General features: G+C 41.5%; 1 protein-coding gene across 6 annotated transcripts in view; it reads left to right on the plus strand.

Moving 5' to 3' along the window:
• Positions 1–1,901: 1,901 nt before the first annotated feature.
• Positions 1,902–20,793, plus strand: part of CCDC68 (coiled-coil domain containing 68) — a 42,157-nt gene continuing 23,265 nt past the window's right edge. For 5 of the 6 annotated variants that reach the window (XR_010747394.1, XM_066353105.1, XM_066353108.1 and 2 more), the window contains exons 1-5: positions 1,902–2,002; positions 7,766–7,849; positions 12,802–12,896; positions 15,892–16,022; positions 17,119–17,205. Coding sequence is in view for 5 of the 6 variants with exons in the window: in XM_066353105.1 (XP_066209202.1) it covers positions 15,906–16,022; positions 17,119–17,205 (204 nt within the window). In the remaining variant the exon portion in view is untranslated. The remainder of the gene's footprint in view (positions 2,003–7,765; positions 7,850–12,801; positions 12,897–15,891; positions 16,023–17,118; positions 17,206–20,793) is intronic. The other variant, XM_066353106.1, reaches the window with a different exon arrangement.

Below are 20,793 nucleotides of genomic sequence, written 5' to 3' on the forward strand. Positions count from 1 at the left end.
AAACATGAGCGAGCCAAAGCAATGTAACAAAGGAGTCTCCACAGCTGGATCTCTTCAATGTTTAAAGCCATTATAAACATGCATGGCTAACTTTGGAACATGATTTGTCTATTTAATAGTATGACAAGGAAAGTTAACCAAAACTTACCTTAGAAACATCAACTTTCACTTCTCTAATTGGGTCCCAATCCTCAAATTCATCACACACACACAAACACACACACTCATATTTCTTTTCCTCTTACTGAGGAGAACTCAGTCATCATAGGATTCCCAGGAAGATTCTGAAAAGCCCGCGGATGTTGAGGGATTTGGCTTTGGTTTTCCAACTCTATTCAATGGGAGAGGGGTGAATCAAATAATTAGTAAAGTATTTTTCCCCAGCCCTAAACGTTTATGAACTTTTTTTTCTTTTAAGTGAGAGGAGGGGAGATGGAGACACAGACTCCCACATGTGCTCCAACTGGGATCTACCCGGGTGACCCTGTCTGGGGCCACAGCATGCCCATCTGGGGCCATACTTGCACCCGATTTTTAGTACCTGAGGTGGAGGCTCCATGAAGCCATCTTCAGCACCTGGGTGATGTGCTGTAACCCATAGAGCCATGGCTGTGGGAGGAGAACAGAAATAGAGGGGAGGGAAAGAAGCAGATGGTCACTTCTGTGTGCCCTGACCTAGAATCAAACCCAGAGATGCTCTACCACTGATGCAACTGTCCAGGGCCATTACTGAACTTTCAAAGTGACACAGGAGCCAGACCAAAAGTGTTCCCAATGAGCAAAGCTAGAACAACATGAGCAGCAAGCTAAATAATGTGGTATTGAATTATAGCTCAAAGTATAAAATAAATATACATGAGTTCATACTGATATAAATAAATGAGAGAATAGATAAATAAGTGGGAGAGAAAGAACAAATCTTCTTTGTTGGATAATTGCCAGTAATATATGTAGATTACCCCCCCCCCCCACACACACACACACACACACCCCTCCAGGAGGGGGAGTTATATTTCTCCCACCCTCCTCTGTTGGGTATAGGCTGAACTTAGTGACTTTCACCCAACAAAGAGAGTATGGAAAGAGAAAAACAGTAACTCAGCCTTGGAGAAAACTGGCAGGCAATAGTTAATCCAAATGATTAAGTTTAACATCACCAGTAGGAGGTCATATTATCACATGCCCCTGATAGACGCTATGATGGGAATGACAATCTCCCTCTGTGGTCTTCCTTCACCAAACCCATAACCACTGTCCAGTCATGGGGAAAACATCAGACAAAACCAAACAGAGAAATCCACAAAACAGCTTAGTAGATCTTCAGAACTGTCAAAGTCAAACAATCAACCAGCAACAACAATAACAAAGAGAGGACTAAGAAACTGTCACAGACCAGAGGAGATTGTGAGACATACTGCTAAACGCAGTGTGGAATTCTGGATGGTATCAACAGAAAGATATTGGAGAAAAACTAGTGAAATATGTATAAAGTTTAGTTTAGATAATAGTTATGGACAATGTTAATTTCTTAGTTTTGACAAATATACTACAGTAATCAAAGACATGAATCCTAGGGGATACAGGCTGAAGCGTTTAGGGAACTCTTAACTCTGCAACTTTTCCGTGAATCTAAAACTACTCCAAATCAAAAAGTTTATAAACAACAAAAACAAAAGTTTATGAACTTAGAGTACAAACAGACTTCAAAAGTAGCAGCAAGTATGCCCCTTGTCTCTACTGAGAAATGTGCGGTGTTCTGGACTTGAGCGCTGCGGCGCAGCCAGTGCCCCGGGTGCGTGGAGCAGGGAGCGTGCGTCTGGGCGCGGCGGGAGTCCAAGCTCCTCCCCGGAGCCACCCGGACGCTGGACTCTGCCCCGGGCGCGCCCTGCGGGGCGGAGCCAAATCCGTCCCCACCCGAGCCCCCGGCGTCCAGCGGCCTACCCAGCGGAGAGCCCAGGGGAGGAGCAGCACCGGGACCCGCGCGCACTGAGCGCCCTCCGAGGTAAGCAATCTGTGACCCCGCGGCGCGCACCAGGTCACCCTCCCCGCCAGGTGAGTGGTCGTCCAGGTGTGCTTGGAGCAATTCTTCTGGCGCAGCTCAGTTCACCGAGGTCACTTCCCTGTAAACAGGTCCCTAGTGAAGAGAGCATCCCTCCCTGTAAATCTCTCTTCTGTGCTCGGATTCCTGGGCGAGAAGTTTCTGCTTCTCTCCCCACAACCCCGCGAGAAGGTATAACTCCTTAGCCCGATACACACCTGATAATTTAGGTTGCTGTCATGCGGTCCCCTTGCCAGAGCACCCTGCGATTTCTGCTTGCTAAGCTCAGGGCCAGGGAGAACGTTCTCTGGAAAACTTGCTGTCACCTGTGGATACCCTCCTCGAGGCTCTGACAGGTCGCTGCGCATGCAGTTTTCAGGAGCACAGACCAGCGAATGAAGGTGATTGTCTTACCCTTCATTCGTTCGCGCTGGTTTCTGTAGCTGCAGATGGAGCGAAAGAACCGCCTGTCAGTTTTCTGCCGTCTAGGATGTTAGCTGGAAGTTGCAGCGCCCAAGGCTGTGCAAAGGTGCAGTGTTAGCTTACTAAAAGGGTCGTGCTGGACCGTGCAAGGGTAGTTTTTAGGTGAGATGGTTATATGCCTGTGGTTTTCAACCTTCTTCAAAAAGAAAAAAAAATTATATAAACTGGACGTATGTATAGTAATAGATTGGAAGAAGCAACTAGCCCCTAACAGAAATGGTCTGTTCACCATCACACTATAGTTGTTTTATTTTAGACATCCAAACCTCCTATACTCTCTTGGTGTATATAGACTAGATGAAGCATCAAAATGCAGAGGGGAATTACTGTAGTCTGCATTTGCAATAGGGACTAGATCATCTAGCCTTTTGATTTTACCTAATGCTATTAAATATTCAGTTCTGCAGAAGTCTGGTTTTCCAGAAATCTGATCTGAGCTGGAGTCTCAGGTGCCCCGACAGACACAATTGGCGCTGTTGTTTCCTGTTGCTGGGCTGTCCCACCCTCTCCCTCCCTCCCACGCACTGTTAGAGAGAAAAGTTGTTGACCCAGAGGAATTTGTGCCTAAGCAGGGAATGCCCTCCCTGGCTGCTCAGTTAACAGAAAGAATGAAAACAGTTTACACTTCCTGTTACCGAGGCCAACTTCATAAGAAGATCCTGTCTTTGTGAATTGCTAAATAACTTACACCTGCTCTAACTACCAGATGCTATTTCAATGGCATTATTATCCTTGATAATTTCATGAATTAATACAAGCACAGAATTGGTTAGCTCAGTGATTTACAATGTCTGGACAGGGAGTGGGCCCAAGTCCTAATCCAAATTCTGGAAAATGTAAGGTAGGTTTGGCCAAAACTGAAAAATAGGTGTATGTTTATTTTTCTGGGATAAGAACTGAAAAGGGAAAAAATATGGAGATTTCGGAGGGAATTTAAAAGTCTTTGAAAGTAGTTGTTTCAAATCTTTTGAACTGAAATATTTATGTCAAAATTATATGGCCACGTATTGATTGAAAAAAGTTCATGATGGCAAAATGTTATTATCAATTTAGTAACACGTTTAAGTGAGTTTACATTTTGCTAAGCATGAAAGTCTACCTGCCTCTGGGAAACAAGAGCCTGTGTGTGTTTCCATTCAGCTTTAGAAAATATTTGGTGCATCTGGGTTTTCGGTCTATTGATGCATTTTTTGAACCAGTATTTTCTTAGTGCTCCTTGCACAGGGCACTGTGTTCTGTGTTGGAGACACAGGAGGATCCAGCCCTGTGTACATTGTGCACATTCCTGTCCTTGTGGCATTTACACGACTTTGGAATCCTCCAGGGCACTGGAGACCATAGATTAGGAACCACATCAATGATCATTAGTTTTGACAGTGACTTAAACTAGATGAGTTTCAAAGCCACATATTGTCTTACACTGATTTAAATAGTCAAACCTAACATTTGTAAAAGGCCTCACTTATACGTTATTTGGGCCAGGGGTTTTCTCTTTTGCTCAGGTTGGGGAAGAACTTAGGAATCATCTGTTCTGGATTTAATATAATGCACTATTGAGATATTAAACCTAAAATAGTTAAATATCAACTTCATGCAAATTAAATAAAAATCTAAATTTTTAATAGTGGATGCCAATAATTTAGGGGGAAAAGAAATGAATGAAAATTGAGAATTGAGAAAATTCTGTTCATCAAATTATATTTTCTGTACATTAGAAAAATAATACTGCAATTATATTATACCCCAGAGGAAAAGAGTGGCTTTGTTCAAGTCATTCTTGCCTCTTTTTTTTTTTTTTTTTGCTGTTTTTTTTCAAAAACAACTTTATTAGAGGTATAATTTGCATACTGCAACATATATTCAAGTGTATAATTCAATGATTTTTAGTAAATGTACAGAATTGGACAACCATTACCACAATCTAATTTCAGAACATTTTATTATAAAAAGATCCCACGTGCTGTTTGCGGTCACTCACCCTCAGCCCCAGGCAGCCACCAATTACTTTCTGTCTCTTTAGATTTGACATTTCTAGACCTTTTATACAAATGGAATTAGATAATATACAGTGTGTCTGTAAAGTCATGGCGCACTTTTGACCGGTCACAGGATAGCAACAAAAGACGATAGAAATGTAAAATCTGCACCAAATAAAAGGAAAACTCCCAGTTACATAGCTATTCAGTGCAGTTCGATGTGGGCTCACGCACAGATTTTTTAGGGCTCCTTAGGTAGCTATCCCATATAGCCTTTACAGACTCGTCACTGACTGATGGCCTACCAGAACGGGGTTTCTCCACCAAACTGCCGGTTTCCTTCAACTGCTTATCCCACCAAGTAATGTTATTCCTATGTGGTAGCACTTCGTTATAAACATGCCGATATTCACGTTGCACTTTAGTCATGAATTCGAATTTAGCAAGCCACAGAACACACTGAACTTTCCTCTGTACTGTCCACATCTTGAATGGCATGGCCATGGGCTGCTCCACTGTATACACGGTGTTACGTTATCATCTGCGCATGCGCACGTGCTGCCACATCATCCTACAGAAACTGGGAGGGTTTTCCTTTTATTTGGTGCAGATTTCACATTTCTATCATCTCTTGTTGCTTTCCTGTGACCGGTCAAAGTGCACCATGACTTTACGGACACACTGTATATGGTTGTCAGCATCTGGCTTCTTTCACCTAAAATAATGTTTTTTGAGGTTCATTCAGATTGTAGTATCTTTCAGTGATTGGTTTCTTTTTATTACTAACAACATTCATTTCACCCTGTGACTATACACATTTTGTTCACCGGTTGGTGGGCATTTGTACTCTTACATTTAGGTGGTAAGACAGATACATCGATCTAGCTTCCACCGTAGCATAATTTGAAAATAAATGATGGGATCCAACCTCTTACTTATGTTTATGAAAAATATACTAATGGTAGAGATGACCAATCTTTCCTGAATATGACATAATTGATCTTTCTCTAATATTCCCATGAAAATTGTGACTAGTAAACCTTGTGCTCACAGAAAGAAGTGTCAGTCATTTAATCTTTTAGAGTTGGACTTGGAAGATATTTAACTCTTGATATCAATATTTGTAAAGAAGATACATCTCCTTTGCTATATCGATTCAGAGTAAGGGCATTTTGATGACTGTTAGTCCAAATAGTAATAGCTGAATACTCTTCAAAATATGAATGCTTTTTAGTAACATATTTTAGTGGCACGTTTAACATAAAGCATGAATTGTCTGTACCCTTTTGCCAAAAATTAGGAGGGACTATATCTGGATTTATATGCTTTTTTGTTGTATTACTCCATGAAGAATAAAACTGATATGACTGTTCATTTACTTATGAAATCAGGCACTGGTTTGAGCTCTTATTGAGAGAAACTCCAAAACAGAAGAAAGGCCACACCCTTTTTCTCTGATCTTTCTAGGAGCTAGACCAAAATGATCAATGATCCAGGTTCCTATGAGGCGGTGCTGTTCTTCTGTGTGTGGTCTACAGAACAAAGCGATTACAAACTCTCTAACACTGCAGAAGCCTTGACGTTCAGTAGGCCTCTCTTAGCATTCAGGAACCGTGAACAGCAGTTTAGTCAGAGCTGTTCTCTTATATACTGCTATTCACTCTGCTCGCTGCCAACTACTAAGTGGCAAATTCATTTTTAGGAGGTTACGCTTGACAGCTTATGCTTAATGATCTTCTTAAGGAGATTTCTCTAGCTGCGTAGAAACCCTTTTATAAAATGTTGGCAGGTTCTATGAAACTAAAGAGAAGACAGTATGTTTCTGAATGCCTGTAAATTATGGCTGAAATTGCAAGTTTCTTCTGGGGGTGAGGGGGGTGTAGTGCATTAACATAACTTGAAGGTCTATTTAATTGACAACTTAGAATGCAAAAGATTTTATCTTTAAACTTCTAAAATTTGAAAACAAGAGAATCTAGGTTAAATAATACAGTTTTTCCAAAGCAGACTGTGCTTCTTTGGAGCTCAGGATTGGAAAAAAAAATTTTCCAGAAGGGGCCTCTTCCTTATAAATGTCACAAATGACCGAGATATATGTCCCTGACATCTACTTTCTTTTTATATTTTTTACTGACCAGTCATAAGTGGCTTTTGAGTTTATTGTTAAAGGGGAAGGTCAAAGCAGGAGGGATAGTTAATGATGGCAGAAAGATAGGAATCGTGTGGGGACAACGGGGCTTGTCCATGGAGAAAGTCTATGGGGACAGCAGCGTCTGCTCAGGTTCCTGAAGGACTCCCATCCGAGCTCGTATCAGGAGGGCCTTGACTGTGACCTAATGACTTACTTTGGAAAACTCTGATTACTAATCTAGCGTGGCCCCAAGAAACTAGGCCTAGAAATCCGTTCAGAATGCAGCGGGAGGAAAAGTGGTGAGCTAGCACGAACCAGCGGACTCACAGGTGGGGATCCATGACCTTGATAAACTAGCTGGCTCTGCTTAGCTGCACGGAGCCGCGTTTTCTCATCTATAAAACAGGACTGATAACGCCATCTTCTCGCGGTGTTTGTGAAGGTTATAAAGGCAGCATACCCTAGCCTGCACGTGATGGGCACTCGAAAGACCCTGGGCCCTCGTCCCCACCTTCCCAAATGGGAAGGGAACCATGCGATTTGCCCTTCTTTGCAGTTAGCTACTATATGGGCACTGGGTGAAATCTTCAGCTGTTTTTCATCATTTCAAATTATACCGATGAACTATGAAGATAGATCATTTCATTACAAAGATACCTGGATTTGGGATCAATCTATCTGGGTTCAGGTGATAAGGTCAATTCATGACCTTGAAAAACATATATTACTTGTCTGTGTGGTTACATTATTCACACATATATAGGGATAGAGATAGAGATAGAAAGATAATAACTATAGACAGTGTATTGTAATTAATTTTGAGAGTGTATGGAAAATGATTTCCTGGTAAATGATATAGTGCTTTGTCAACTGTCTATATTTGTGTATTATGTTTGTAGCAATATTTCAATCCTTTTTTTTCTCAAAAACTAAATTGCTTTTATTTCCTATCTAAGAGCTGTCTAGCACTGGCTTTGATATAAATACATCTGTAAATACAAATGAATAACATTTGCAAATGAATGACATGAATTCTACTTTAAAAATCTTCAATTATTACATGAAAACAGTCTGATCACTACTTGGGCTCAGTGTTAATACTCATGTCTCTTGATAACACTGTTCGTCTCTTTCTAGGTAAACTGCACAGCCACCTGAGATTTAGCTAGCTGACACTGGATGTCACCATTGTGCTGTGGAATGTGGGTGCAGAACAGGTACGTGTTCTTTAATATTCAGGAGATAGTTTCTTCAAGGGTTTGAAGATACAGCACTTTTATTGTAATGTACCTTTTCAGTTTCCAATAACAAAGCCTTGTAAAATAGTGATCAAGAATGATGAAACAATATTTGATATTATTAGCTCAAAACTGAGAAACCGAAATCTCAGAAACAGTGTCCGAACCTATCCGAGCTCTTGGCTGCAAACCTGGGTAATTGACACTGGCTAACTTAAGCAGAAAAGGAAGTTACTGGGAGGATATGGAGCAGCAAACAGAATTGAAGGGAAAACTCTCTTTGGAAATGAGTCCAGTGTGCTGGTCCCTCAGCAAAGATCAGGCTGTAGCAAGGGCAAGATAAAGTCCTTTGGGCATTGCTGCTGGTTACTATATAACCTCCACTGGCCTTCCTACCACTGGGCACAAAGCATCACCTGTGCCAACCTCCTTGCCTTCTCAGAATAATACTGGGGGTTTCACTGCACCTGGCTCACACGAGCTGGACGGCCAATCCCTTCCAGGTGTTTCCAGGTGAGGGCGTTCCGTTGGCTGAGTCTAGGGGCTGTGCTTGTGCTCCATTCCCTGGGAGGGAGGAAGAGCTGGTGAGGGACCTTTCCTGTGGAGATGCAGGCAGTGGTGATTTTATATATCTGGGAAGGGGACTCAAGTGCTGAAGAGCCCGACCGTGCCAGGCGTCCACCACGGTGCTTTTTCAGTGAGCACCAGGGAGAGGAGTTGAGAGGACTACCGTGCGGTCAGCCGGACTTTCTGGCCCCTTCACTGGGCTGACTTGCAGTCAGCTCCATATGCCCTGACCGCCATGCACTCACTGCCTTTCCTTCAGCTCTGCGGGAACCAGACAGGGCCAGCCCTGTTTTAAGTGGCTGTGGAGACAGCTCCTTAGGCACATCGGAAGTCTTGAGTTTCAGGTTATTATTTTTTTAATCCCTGCTATGTTAAAAGAAAAACACAAATGGTAGGCTACACTGTGTCCCTTGCTCTTAGAAGACTGCTGTAAGCAAGTCCCAGCCTCTGTTCTTGCTCCTCCCCTGCTGCCTGGAATCCTCTCCTCCCAGGTGGCCACACAGCTTTGCCTCTTTTATTCAAGCCTGTTGCTTAGATGCCCTTCTTCAGATTGGCCTTCCCTTACCACATTCAGCTGTCCGATCTGCTTTTCCTCATGGCACTTGCTATCACCTCTCATTATTGTTTCTATGTATTTATTGTTTTGTTTAATGTCTGTCTCCCACTCGGTCCCGAAAGTTCCGTGAAGGCAGGGTCTCTGGCACACCTCTGTGGCCACAACTCTTAACAGAGCTGTATTTGATAAACATTTACTGTATGAGTGGGAATTAAGGCTTATATACAGACAGAAATACCTGTGCTAGAACCCGTAGGCTATAGAGAGTGCCTGTATTAGAGTCCTAGGGCTGCTCTGACAAAGACCACAAACAGTGGCTTAAACACAGTCGTTTCCTGTCTCAAAGCTCCGGAGGCTGGAAGTCCTGGATGAGTGTTGGCAGGGTGGTTTCTTCCCAAGGCTTTGAGGGAGAATCTTCCATGCTCCTCATGGTCTAGCTTCTGCTGGTTCTCCGGCAGCCTCTGGCTTTCTTTGACTTAGACAAGCATCACCTTAATGGTTGCCTTCCGCTACACAAGGTACCTCCCCAAGTGCGTGTCTGTGTCCACGCTTCCTCTCTTTATGAAGACACATGTCATGTAGGATTAAGGGTCCACTCTACCCCAGTATGACCTCATTTTAACTAATTACATCTATAATGACCCTATTTTCAAATGAGGCCACATCCTGAGGTACTGAGGCTTAAGATTTCAACATATGAATGGGAAAAGGACACAGTTCAACCCATAACAGTGCCTTCTATGTGTTTTTGGGTAAACATTCTTCTGCATTAAACAGAGAAATAAGTTTAGTTACATTATCCTGGGTGACTGGTGACGTGTTGCATTATCACAATTCACAGTAATGTGTACGAATTGCTTTGTAAATTGTAAACTATTCATGGTAGCATCATCAGTTTGGGATGTTGATGAATTATTGATCTCAGAAAGGAAACAATACCATGGATTTGCTAGTCTTTAATGTTCCCCAAACAGATTTTCTTTTAAAGCTCAGCTCGATGTGCAGACTGTTTCAAATATTACCTGATTCTTCTCTACCACTAATGGTTTCATATTTTATTTACTCATTTGACAAACACACACAAATCATTTATTATATGCTGAGCACTATTATAAGTTCTTGGCAAATGTTAACTCAAACAATTCCATGCTGTGTATTATTTATATTATTGATTAATAATGTTACTGAAATGATCTGCATTTTACTAATAAGGCAACACATAGAGGTTAAGGAACTTGCTTCAGGTCACACATTCACTGAGCAGCAGGGTCAGCCCATGAAACTAGATAGTCTGGCTCTAAAGCTTTTGTTTGTAGAGAGTTCTTTCTTCGCGGAAAGTCTCATGGAGAATTCAGTATGTGACTGAACAAAGATGGCAAAGCCCTGTCTTTGCCCCCCACCCCTGCCTGATTGAAAAGCCCCAATTGAGGAAATAACACCTCTTGGAACAATGCCACTTGTAAGCTGTCTTCAATCCACTCTAGCATAAAACAAATAAAATTCGTTTCTTGCTTTAATTAACTGATTGTGTGTTATTTTGAAATTTTTATCTGCCTAATCTACTTCTGGCAGAAACAAAATGCTAAGGTGGATGCTCCATGTGGCAGGATGGTAAAGCCATGTGGCAGTTAGGACTCCACGGGCTTCAGTCCCCCTTGGGTTTCCTTGTGCAAATCAAGGACTGTGTTCGCAAAAGTCTTCTGAACCAAAGAGAGAAATGGAATTTGAGTTTATGTGAATAGAGCTGGAGACAAGCTTTGCAACCAGCGAGGCATGAACTACCCCCTCTGTTAGGGGCTGTTTATCTTCTGTGCTCATCAAGATAAAATGATAGGAGCTACAACATCACAGCTACTGTCTTTTGAGTGGCTTCTACAAACAGGGATTTTAAAAAGCCTGCATTATTACAACTTCCTTTTGCAGATATGTAAGTCGAGGCTAGGATTTTATGAAACATATTCAAGATGGCCGAACAGTGAGTGGAAACGGCAGGGGCTGAGAAGCTGCATTCCTTGATATTAAGAATAAATAACACAGGCCCTGCCCAGTTGGCTCAGCGGTAGAGTGTCGGCCCAGCATGTGGAAGTCCCGGGTTCGACTCCCGGCCAGGGCACACAGGAGAAGTGCCCATCTGCTCCTCCACTGTCCCCTCTCTCCTTTCTCTCTATCTCTCTCTCCCTCTCCCGCAGCCAAGGCTCCATTGGAGCAAAGTTGGTTCGGGCACTGAGGATGGCTCCACGGCCTCCACCTCAGGCGCTAGAATGGCTCCGGTTGCAGGGGGGAGCAATGCAGCAGATGGGCAGAGCATCGCCCCCTGGTGGGCATGCCAGGTGGATCCCGGCCAGGCGCATGCGGGAGTCTGTCTGTCTGCCTCCCCCAGCTTCTCACTGGAAAAATACAAAAAAGAAAGAAAGAAAAAAGAATAAATAACACAAAAGACGATATATTTTTGGATATACAACATGAAGCCCGTTGTGATTTTCGAATTATGAAAGACTGGAAGAAATCTGCAGGATCATTCTTAAGAGGGCTTACTTTGGATGATGAAATTCCTCCTGTGAATGTACCCAATGTGTATCATAGTAAACAGAAAAAGAGAAAGTAAATCCATCAGATGGGACTATCGATCAAGGGGGATTAAACCAGGAAACAAAAACATCTCAGACCAAGTTGATGGTTTGCCTGCCTCCATCTTTCCACTGGTTTTGCTCCTACCCCCGCCTGCCACACTCTAACTGAGGATTTTTCTATAAAGGACCAGGTGATAGTAAATGTATTACACATTGCTTGTCACATACTTTCTCTGTCACAGCTCCTCAACTCTGCTGTGTTTAGTATTAAAGCAGCATAGACACTATGTAAATGAATGACCATGGTTAGAGTAAAACTTTAATTATGGGCACAGACTGGAACTTCACATAATTTTATGTATCATTAAACGTTATTCTTCTTTTCATAAGTTTTTTTGAATGGTTGAAATTTAAGAACCATTCTTAGTTCATAGGCTGTCCAGAAAGACAGGAAGCCAGCTCAGGCTCGGGGACCCTGGTTTGCTGACCACCACTCTAGCCTGACCATTGCTGATCATCTCTGTGGATATTTTTTCTTTTTTTTTGTAATTTTTATTGAATGTATCGGGGTGACATTGGTTGATAAGTTATATAGGTGTCAGGTATACAATTCTGTAACACATCATCTGTACACTGTGTCGTGTGTTCACCACCCCAAGTCCAGTCTCCGCCCATCTCCACTGCTCCCCGCCCCTTGACTCTCTTCTGCTCCCCCTCGCCTCCCTTTCTCTCTGGCGAGCACCACACTGTTGTCTGTGTCTAAGAGTTGTTTCTTGGTTTTTTTTGCTTTATCCCTTCACTTTTTTCACCAGTCCCTTAACCACCCTCTCTTCTCTGTATCTGTGAGCCTGTTTCTATTTTGTTAGCTTACTGTGTACTTTGAGCATTTCAGTGTTGTTATGGACCAAAAACTTAATCCTGGAGGAGACTTAAGAGGACCCAGTAACCAAAATACTTCTATACACTTTCTGTAACAGCAGAGTTGCAGCTGCCAAGTCAACTTCAGCCCAAATAGAAGCTATCATGGCTGTCTAAGAAGACTTAGACTAAAATGAAAAATTCTTGGCATACTCTGTCAATTTCACGTAAGATTAAAGGATAAATGCAAGACTCTGAGTTATCCCCAGAAATTGTCTAGTTTTTAAGTAATGCTAATAAATATGAAAATTCTTTGTGTGTTTTAATAGCATGGGCCATTACTAAATTTTAAATATTTTTGTCTTTTTTTTTTTTTCTAATCAGGGAAGCCAGACTTAATGTGATGGAAACAGCCTTGACCTTCTTGGCTGAAAGATAACGGTCTGAGGCGCAGCTCCGTAGGTGTACAGGGATCTCGGGTAAGTGGACAGCACCGAGGGAGTCATGGCTTCCTCATCAGTAAAATGAGATTAATTATCCAGCCTCACAGGACTTTTCATTTTAGTTTTTAGTCCTTTACTGCTTATAATGGACATCTCCCACAGCAATGAAATAAACAGAGGAGTATAATGAACCCTATCTTCCCAGCTTGAACAATTCCTTGCATTTTCCCAAACTTCTTTCATCTGTATCCCACCCAATTTTCCCTCAGCCTTAGAGTATTTTAAAGTACTTCCAAAGGTAATATTATTTCACCTGAGAATACTTCAGAATGTATGACTAACATTCTTTATTTGATACAATCTTTATTTGAAGAATGTCATAAATGCGTTATTACACCTAGCAGAATTACAGTGATTCCTTAACATCTCGATTATCCAACCAGTGTTAAAACTCCCCCCCAACATCTCAACAATGTCTTTATAAAGCTGGTTTATTCGAATCAGAAGCCAAAGAAGATTTATTTACTACATTTGGTCATGTGTCTCTTAAGACTCTTACTTTATAGCAATTTATCTTCACCTCATCCTTCTTCATATAATTAATTTTTGGAAGGAACTGGTTATTTGTTCAGTAATGTTTCACATAATCTGGATTTAACTGGTTGCAGCCTTTACCTTCGTAGAGTCATTAAACATTTTCCTCTTGTTCAGATATTTACTGCTGTTAGATATAGAGGCTTAGTAGATTCAGGCTCATTATTTAAAAACCTGATATTATAGGTGATGCTTTCTACTTGTGATTGTACCACATCTGGAGAACAACATACCTAGCTGTCTCTTCTTCACTTATGTTGGGATTGATTAGAGGGTTTCCTCAGGTTAACATGTTCTTCATCAACCTCTCACCTGATGTTTTAGTACCGGTTGATAACTTGCTTAAATCTGTTATTTCACAGGGGGTTGCAGAATGGAGTTTTTCTAGTTCTATCAATCCCTCATCTATCTTAGCAGGAATGTTTTTTAAAAAATTCCCTCATCAATTATTTAACATGAAATACAGTTACAAAGACAAGGTAAATATTTGTTGGTGTCCCCCATCCTTTTTTTGGCTAATATTTAAATATGATGGTGGCCTATTTCCATTGAGTGGGACGATAAGGATTGGTGGTGGTTTTTCTCTGTCATTGTTATTTTAGGAATTTAAAAAATGTTGCCATGTTTCAATTTTCACAGTCATTCCTCTTTAGGCTGGTTTTTGTGTTGTATTCAAGCAGTATTTGATTACTATTTTTGCCCTCTTATATGACAAGATGTCTCAGGCTCACCTTATATATTTCTTGCCTCAGACCTGAAGCACTCAAGAAGCCCTGGCTTCTTTTTAGTAGAAAATGGTATACTGAGACCACAGTCTGGATTCTAGGAGTGTTAATTGCTATTTTTCAGTGGATAAATCTAGAATATACATTCTTAAAGGAAAATAAATCACTATGTCATACTCATAATTTCAATTCAGATTCCCAGGGTTTTATGTAACATTTTTAGTTCTAATTTTTTTTCCTCCTGTGCTAAAAATCTTGGTTTTTAATGACATGACAACAATGACTTCTTGGTGTGATTCTGCATTCATGTGGGTTAGTGCAGAAGCATACATGCACACACGTATGATAATAGTTTCAAAATAGTGATATCGATGTTTCCACTAATAATATCATTATTAAGTGTAGTTTGATTGTTTTTCTATTCTTTTTGATTCTCAGAACATAGCATACCTGGGGTAAATAGTCCCTGGTGTGTGTTTTAAAGTCACTTCAAATAATATATGTGAATAAGCCACCAACTTGCCCCAAAAGAAAGGTATTTCTTTTTTATTTTGAAGGATTTTTTTTTCCATTTTTCCATTACTTTATTTCATAATTAGGTAAAATAATTGCATTGTTCAAAGTCAAAACTATAGATCACAGGTTGTTCCCTTCCCATCATTCCTCCCTTCTTATAGAATTTATAATACTACATGCCCTTTCTTGCACCACACTCTTTCATGGAATAATACACATTGTAGAAGAGTCCATAGCACTAGGTAATTTATTCAACCAGCCCTCTTTCTGTGGGCATTTGAGTTTTCCCAATCTTTTACTGATACAAATAATTTTTGGTAAATGCTCTTTATAGGCTATCGAGAGTTAAAGAAAATGCAGTGTATTAAATGTTTGTGTTAAGTATAAAGTGATACATATATATATAAGTGATATATGTATATAGACACATTGTTTTGTTATAATTGTATTATTTTACTTCCACAGACACTTATAATGTGCTAGAATATGAAGTTGAAGAGAACATGATCTGTGTCCGAAGTTTTAGAGTCCAATAGAATGTGGAATAAAAAGAAAAATTGTACATATTTCCTTCTCAGATAATCTCTAAGTTTTTTTTTTTCTTTTTTTTTTTGTATTTTTCCGAAGCTGGAAACCGGGAGAGACAGTCAGACAGACTCCCGCATGCGTCCGACCGGGATCCACCCGGCCCGCCCACCAGGGGTGAAGCTCTGCCCACCAGGGGGCGATGCTCTGCCCCTCCGGGGCGTCGCTCTACCGTGACCAGAGCAACTCTAGCGCCTGGGGCAGCGGCCAAGGAGCCATCCCCAGCGCCCGGGCCATCTTTGCTCCAATGGAGCCTTGGCTGCGGGAGGGGAAGAGAGAGACAGAGAGAAAGGGGGGGGGGGTGGAGAAGCAAATGGGCGCTTCTCCTATGTGCCCTGGCCGGGAATCGAACCCGGGTCCCCCGCACGCCAGGCCGACGCTCTACCGCTGAGCCAACCGGCAAGGGCCATCTCTAAGTTTTTAATCAATGATTGTTTCAGTTGCTGGTGTTTTTATATTAAAATAATTCCTGGATTTATGGATATATACAGGTATCAGTAATTTATATTTTCTACTGTATAGTATCTGATTACAGTATTAGTAAGGTTTACAAATCATATAATCATATCATCAAAGAAGTCAGTTTGTCTAACTGATTGATGTTTTCCTAGAGCCAGAATTCACAATGGCAACAGTAACCGTCACCACAGAGGTTCCCTCAAGCGGTAAGATAGAAGATAGTTCTGCCTCGTATGAGTCCACATCAGCTCACATTATTGAAGAAACTGAATATGTGAAAACGGTATGTGGGTACCAGACATCATCTCAGCAGGATGTGATTTTTTAAAAATAAAGTCTAATAGAGAGTAGCAGGCTTTGTTTCCCCTCCAGAGAATGTGTGAGGAAGAACAAATCTAATTGGCAAAGGACAATGGTGATAACTGAAGTTTAAACACATGTTTAGTATTCCCTGGAGGGTATGAACCTCTGTTCTTACATTCAGAGTAAAACTGAAGAATGAGCCAGGAGGGTTTGGAACACCTGCCAGCACTTATCCACCACCGCACTTCCTATGTTTTATATTGTTTCAGTTGGAGCGTGAGTGTTGGTGGTGCATTCCCTAGTCGATGTTTACATTTGCTGCTGAGTTTCTGGCTCTCCTAACCTTGTCCCTTCTCACAGTTCAGGGCTGCTGTCTGCCAGTGACTACATGTTGGCATGTTCCTTCATTAAAAATGTAAAATCTTATAAGAATCCAATAATACTGGGTAACAAAACATAGATGTATTTTTATGAGCGGTTTCCTAGAACAGATGGAGAAATTGGGACATAGAAAGTTTGTCACATTCATATCTGTTCATTTATCCTTGAGGGTCTTGTAATTCCATAGGCCACTGAGGCATGGGCTTCGAGTTCATGCATAAATTTGTATGATCTCCACTTTTTCTAGTAATTACTAAATAGTAATTATTCTCTACTAATTATTAGATAGTAATTATTTTGTTGTAATTACTAGATAGTAATTATTTTATAGTAATTACTAAATAGTAATTGTTTTATAGTAATTATTAAATAGTAAATTAGTCCTAAATTACTCTACAGGAAAACAGAATAGAATTAAATACTAATTACTAAATAATAATTATTTTGTCGTATAATAGTCATTCAGATTCTGTTGTAGATTTGACTGAGAGTTATAAAGACAAAGTGCTCATTTTCTGCAATCTAAACAATATGAGTCTTAACACAAGTTAGATTGTTCATAGTTATTTAAAGCTGAGATCAGTAGATATGGATTACTTTCTAGATAAATCAGTTTCACTGCCACTGGTTTAGAGGAAAAAAGGCATTTAACATTAAATGTCTTTGAAAAAATAATAAAAAAATTTTTATTCTAGATTCGAACTACTCTGGAAAAGATCCGAAATCAAATGTTTAAAGATGAAGCAGGACATAACAGCACAAAGCACAGACTAGATGTAAAGGTAATGAGTTTATTATAATGCATCATTTTGATTCCTTCAGTCAATAAACATAACACCGTATAGTAATTATTCTTTGAAGTTTTGAATGATGAGTGTTAAGTATTTTGTCAGCATCTAAAGATGTTAATGGACGTATGCATGAAATATTTAACCACAGGTATCATTAGTAGGATCAGATTGGAATGGCCAGACCTCACCTGAATATTCTAAACTGGGCTTACTTACCTAAAGTATATGGGAAGGTGTAGGCCCAGCCAAGATGCAGGGCAGCAACATTTCCCAATGACAGACCGAGGTACAAGCATGGGCCATAGCAATGGGCATGCAGTTGAAGCCATTAGGCTGAGTGATCAGACAATTGATAAATTTAAGGGAACCCCATCCCCTCTGACCAGCTTTATGTTCTCAAGGCTAAGCAATCACCTGACCAGGCGGTGGTGAAGTGGCGCAGTAGATAAAGCATTGGACTGGGATTCAGAGGACTCAGGTTTGGAACCCTGAGGTTGCTGGCTTGAGCACAGGCTCATCTGACTTGAGCATGGGGTTGCTAGCTTGGGCATGGGATCATAAACAGGACCCCATGGTCACTGGCTTGAAGCCCAAGGTCGCTGGCTTGAGCAGGGGGTCACTCGCTCTGCTGTAGCCCCTTGGTTAAGGCACATATGAGAAAGCAATCAATGAACAACCAAGGATCCACAACGAAGAATTTATGTTTCTCATCTCTCTTTCTTTCTGTCTGTTTGTCCCTATCTATCCTTTTCTCTCTCTCTGTCTCAAAAAAAAAAAAAAAAAAAAGAAAGAAAGAAAAAAAAAAAAGAAGAAGGCTGAACAGCGTGTCTTAGCCTTGTCTGGACTACACCAACTTACCCTCATCTAAGCTGAGTGAGTGCGCGTCCTGAATGCCAGCATTAGCCACTATGCAGTAGGGTCACAAGAATGCCAAAGACAGTGTGTGATGCATACACATGGCCTTCTTTATCACCCTTGACCCCCTAAACTAACATAACTAACTTTATTTTCTTAAACTAAGTGTTCTGAAACTGAAAGTTTAAAAAAATGTTTGTGAATGATGAAAAAACACAAAAAAACAGTTTTTGCTACGTTGAGTTGACGATGGGACCTCCATGTGGAGGTTTCTAGTGGGCGGCTGGCTACCTGACTCCGGAGGTGAGGGTAAAGGTAAGTCGGTGCTGGGAGGTCCAAGCTGCAGGCTAGAGATCTGGGGACTAGGGATGGGACTGAAACTCCCAAAACTGCAGGAGATCAACGAGCATGTGAGTGTGGAGAGACATGAGAGGAAACCTAAGCTCTGAGTCCTGAGACTGCCAACATTTTGCTGCTGGGAACACAGGGAAGAATCATCACAGGAGACTGAGAAGAGAGGTTAGTGGATTTGGAGGAAAGATAGAAGAGAATGGAGACACTGAAGACAAGGAAAAGAGTTTGTTTCAGAAAAAGGTGTGGGACCATATGGTCAAATAAACTGAGGACTGAACATCGATCACTGGCTATAACAATGGGGAAGTTTTGAGGATTTTGATAGAAGTAGCTTCTTAGGAATGGAGAAGTACTGTGTTGCCCATGTCTCTGTTCAGCCATTTCAAGCCACAGGTTAGCAGACCAACCGAGTATCAAAACATCAGCCCCTTCCCTTTGTATCTGTGGAATGTCATAGTAGAGATTTAACTGTAACGATCTCGGGCACTGCTGTTACAGAACCAGAGTCAAAACATCAGAGTTTAGAGTAAAGAGTCGTTTATTGATGGAGATGGCACCAACTGAGAAGGGGGAAGAACTAACGGTACCTTAAATCCATCTTCAGAATGTACTAAGTTCAGGCTTCTTTTACATCAGGAGAAAGGGAAATTGGAAAGAGGTGACTGATGACTACAGACATCTGGGCACCAGCAAGGGTCCAGGGAAGGTTGTGAAACGTCTTTATTCTTGCTCTATTAACTCTAGTCGATGTGCATCAGGTCACAAGGTTCCTGAAAATCTTTGATAAGCAATCATTATTTTGTACACACCTCCCTTATCTCCTTAGGAGAATCACCTTCTGGTAAGGGGCTTTTTTTTTTTTCTTTTCTGTAAAACTCAAGCTACAAGCAGAATCCCTCTAATGATCAGCATGTCGATATGAAAAAGCTATTAACCTGAAGGTCATGGGAACAAAGCAGGCTTGAACAAGATAGAGTCAGAGAGGCTGAGCATTTCGCCCTGTGTGAATTACTGCTCCCAAGGTGTGGACCGCAGTCCCAGCAGCATCTGCAGCATCAGAGAGCTGGTTAGGAAGGACGCATCTAGAGCTCCGCCCTTGTCCTCCTGAATCAGAACCTGGAGGGTGCCCAGATCCACCACGTGATTGCTTTGCACGTTCAAGTTTCTTTTTTTTTTTTTCTGAAGCTGGAAACGGGAAGAGACAGTCAGACAGACTCCCGCATGCGCCCGACCGGGATCCACCCAGCACACCCACCAGGGGGCGGCGCTCTGCCCACCAGGGGGCGATGCTCTGCCCCTCTGGGTTGTCGCTCTGTTGCAACCAGAGCCACTCTAGTGCCTGGGGCAGAGGCCAAAGAGCTATCCCCAGCGCCCGGGCCATCTTTGCTCCAATGGAGCCTCGGCTGCGAGAGGGGAGGAGAGAGACAGAGAGGAAGGAGAGGAGGAGGGGTGGAGAAGCAGATGGGCGTCTTTCCTGTGTGCCCTGGCCGGGAATCGAACCCGGGACTTCTGCACGCCAGGCCGACGCTCTACCATTGAGCCAACCGGCCAGGGCAATGTTTAAGTTACAAAGGCATGCATCTATGACCTGCGTAGTTACCTGCCACTGCCAGTAACCTACCTTCTACAGGAGTTCTTTCATCAGATATTCTTACTCTTAATAAATTAAAGAAGAAAATAATGCTTACTGTGTATATGGAAAGTGAGAATATGCACTATGTTCACAAGTAGAAAAAAATAAATCCATGACAGAATTGTGATAGCTATATTATTAATATTCCCTACATTCCTTTTACCTTTTGTTCCTATAAATGTAGTCTATCTATGGTACTAGAGAAGACATACAGGCTTTGCTGTTGAACGAACTGGGATTCTAATCCTGGTTCTGGCAGTCATTGTGGGGCATAACCTTAGGTTTGTTAGTTAAGCTCTCTAATCTTCACTTTCCTCATTTATATAATGGATATAATACCTTCTAGTGTTTGGAATATTCAGACCAAAGAGTGTGTATAAAACATCTGAAAGATATACTGATACGTAGTAGGTGCTTAATAAATAAAAGTTGCTATAATTATAGTATATATATAATCGCATAATAATTCCTCAGTCTGTCTTGGAGAACTCTGGAAGAGCAGAAAGAGCACAGGGTGGGTGATCGAGGCTGTATCCTGAGCTGTCCTACACACGTGGTGTGTAAATTCAGTTCTGTCCCTCTGTTCTCATATCTGGAAAATGGGCGTGGTTGAGTTAGATGGTTTCAAGTTTCCTTTCTACTTCCACACATCCTTGATCCCATGTGGGACTTATTTTAGGCTTCAAGTGCATAAAATGAGCCAGAGTTTATGTAGGGTTACACTGGCAGCGACATTC

This window comes from Saccopteryx leptura, chromosome 11 (genome assembly GCF_036850995.1).
Source record: "Saccopteryx leptura isolate mSacLep1 chromosome 11, mSacLep1_pri_phased_curated, whole genome shotgun sequence".
In the NCBI taxonomy this organism is placed as follows: Eukaryota; Metazoa; Chordata; class Mammalia; order Chiroptera; family Emballonuridae; genus Saccopteryx; species Saccopteryx leptura.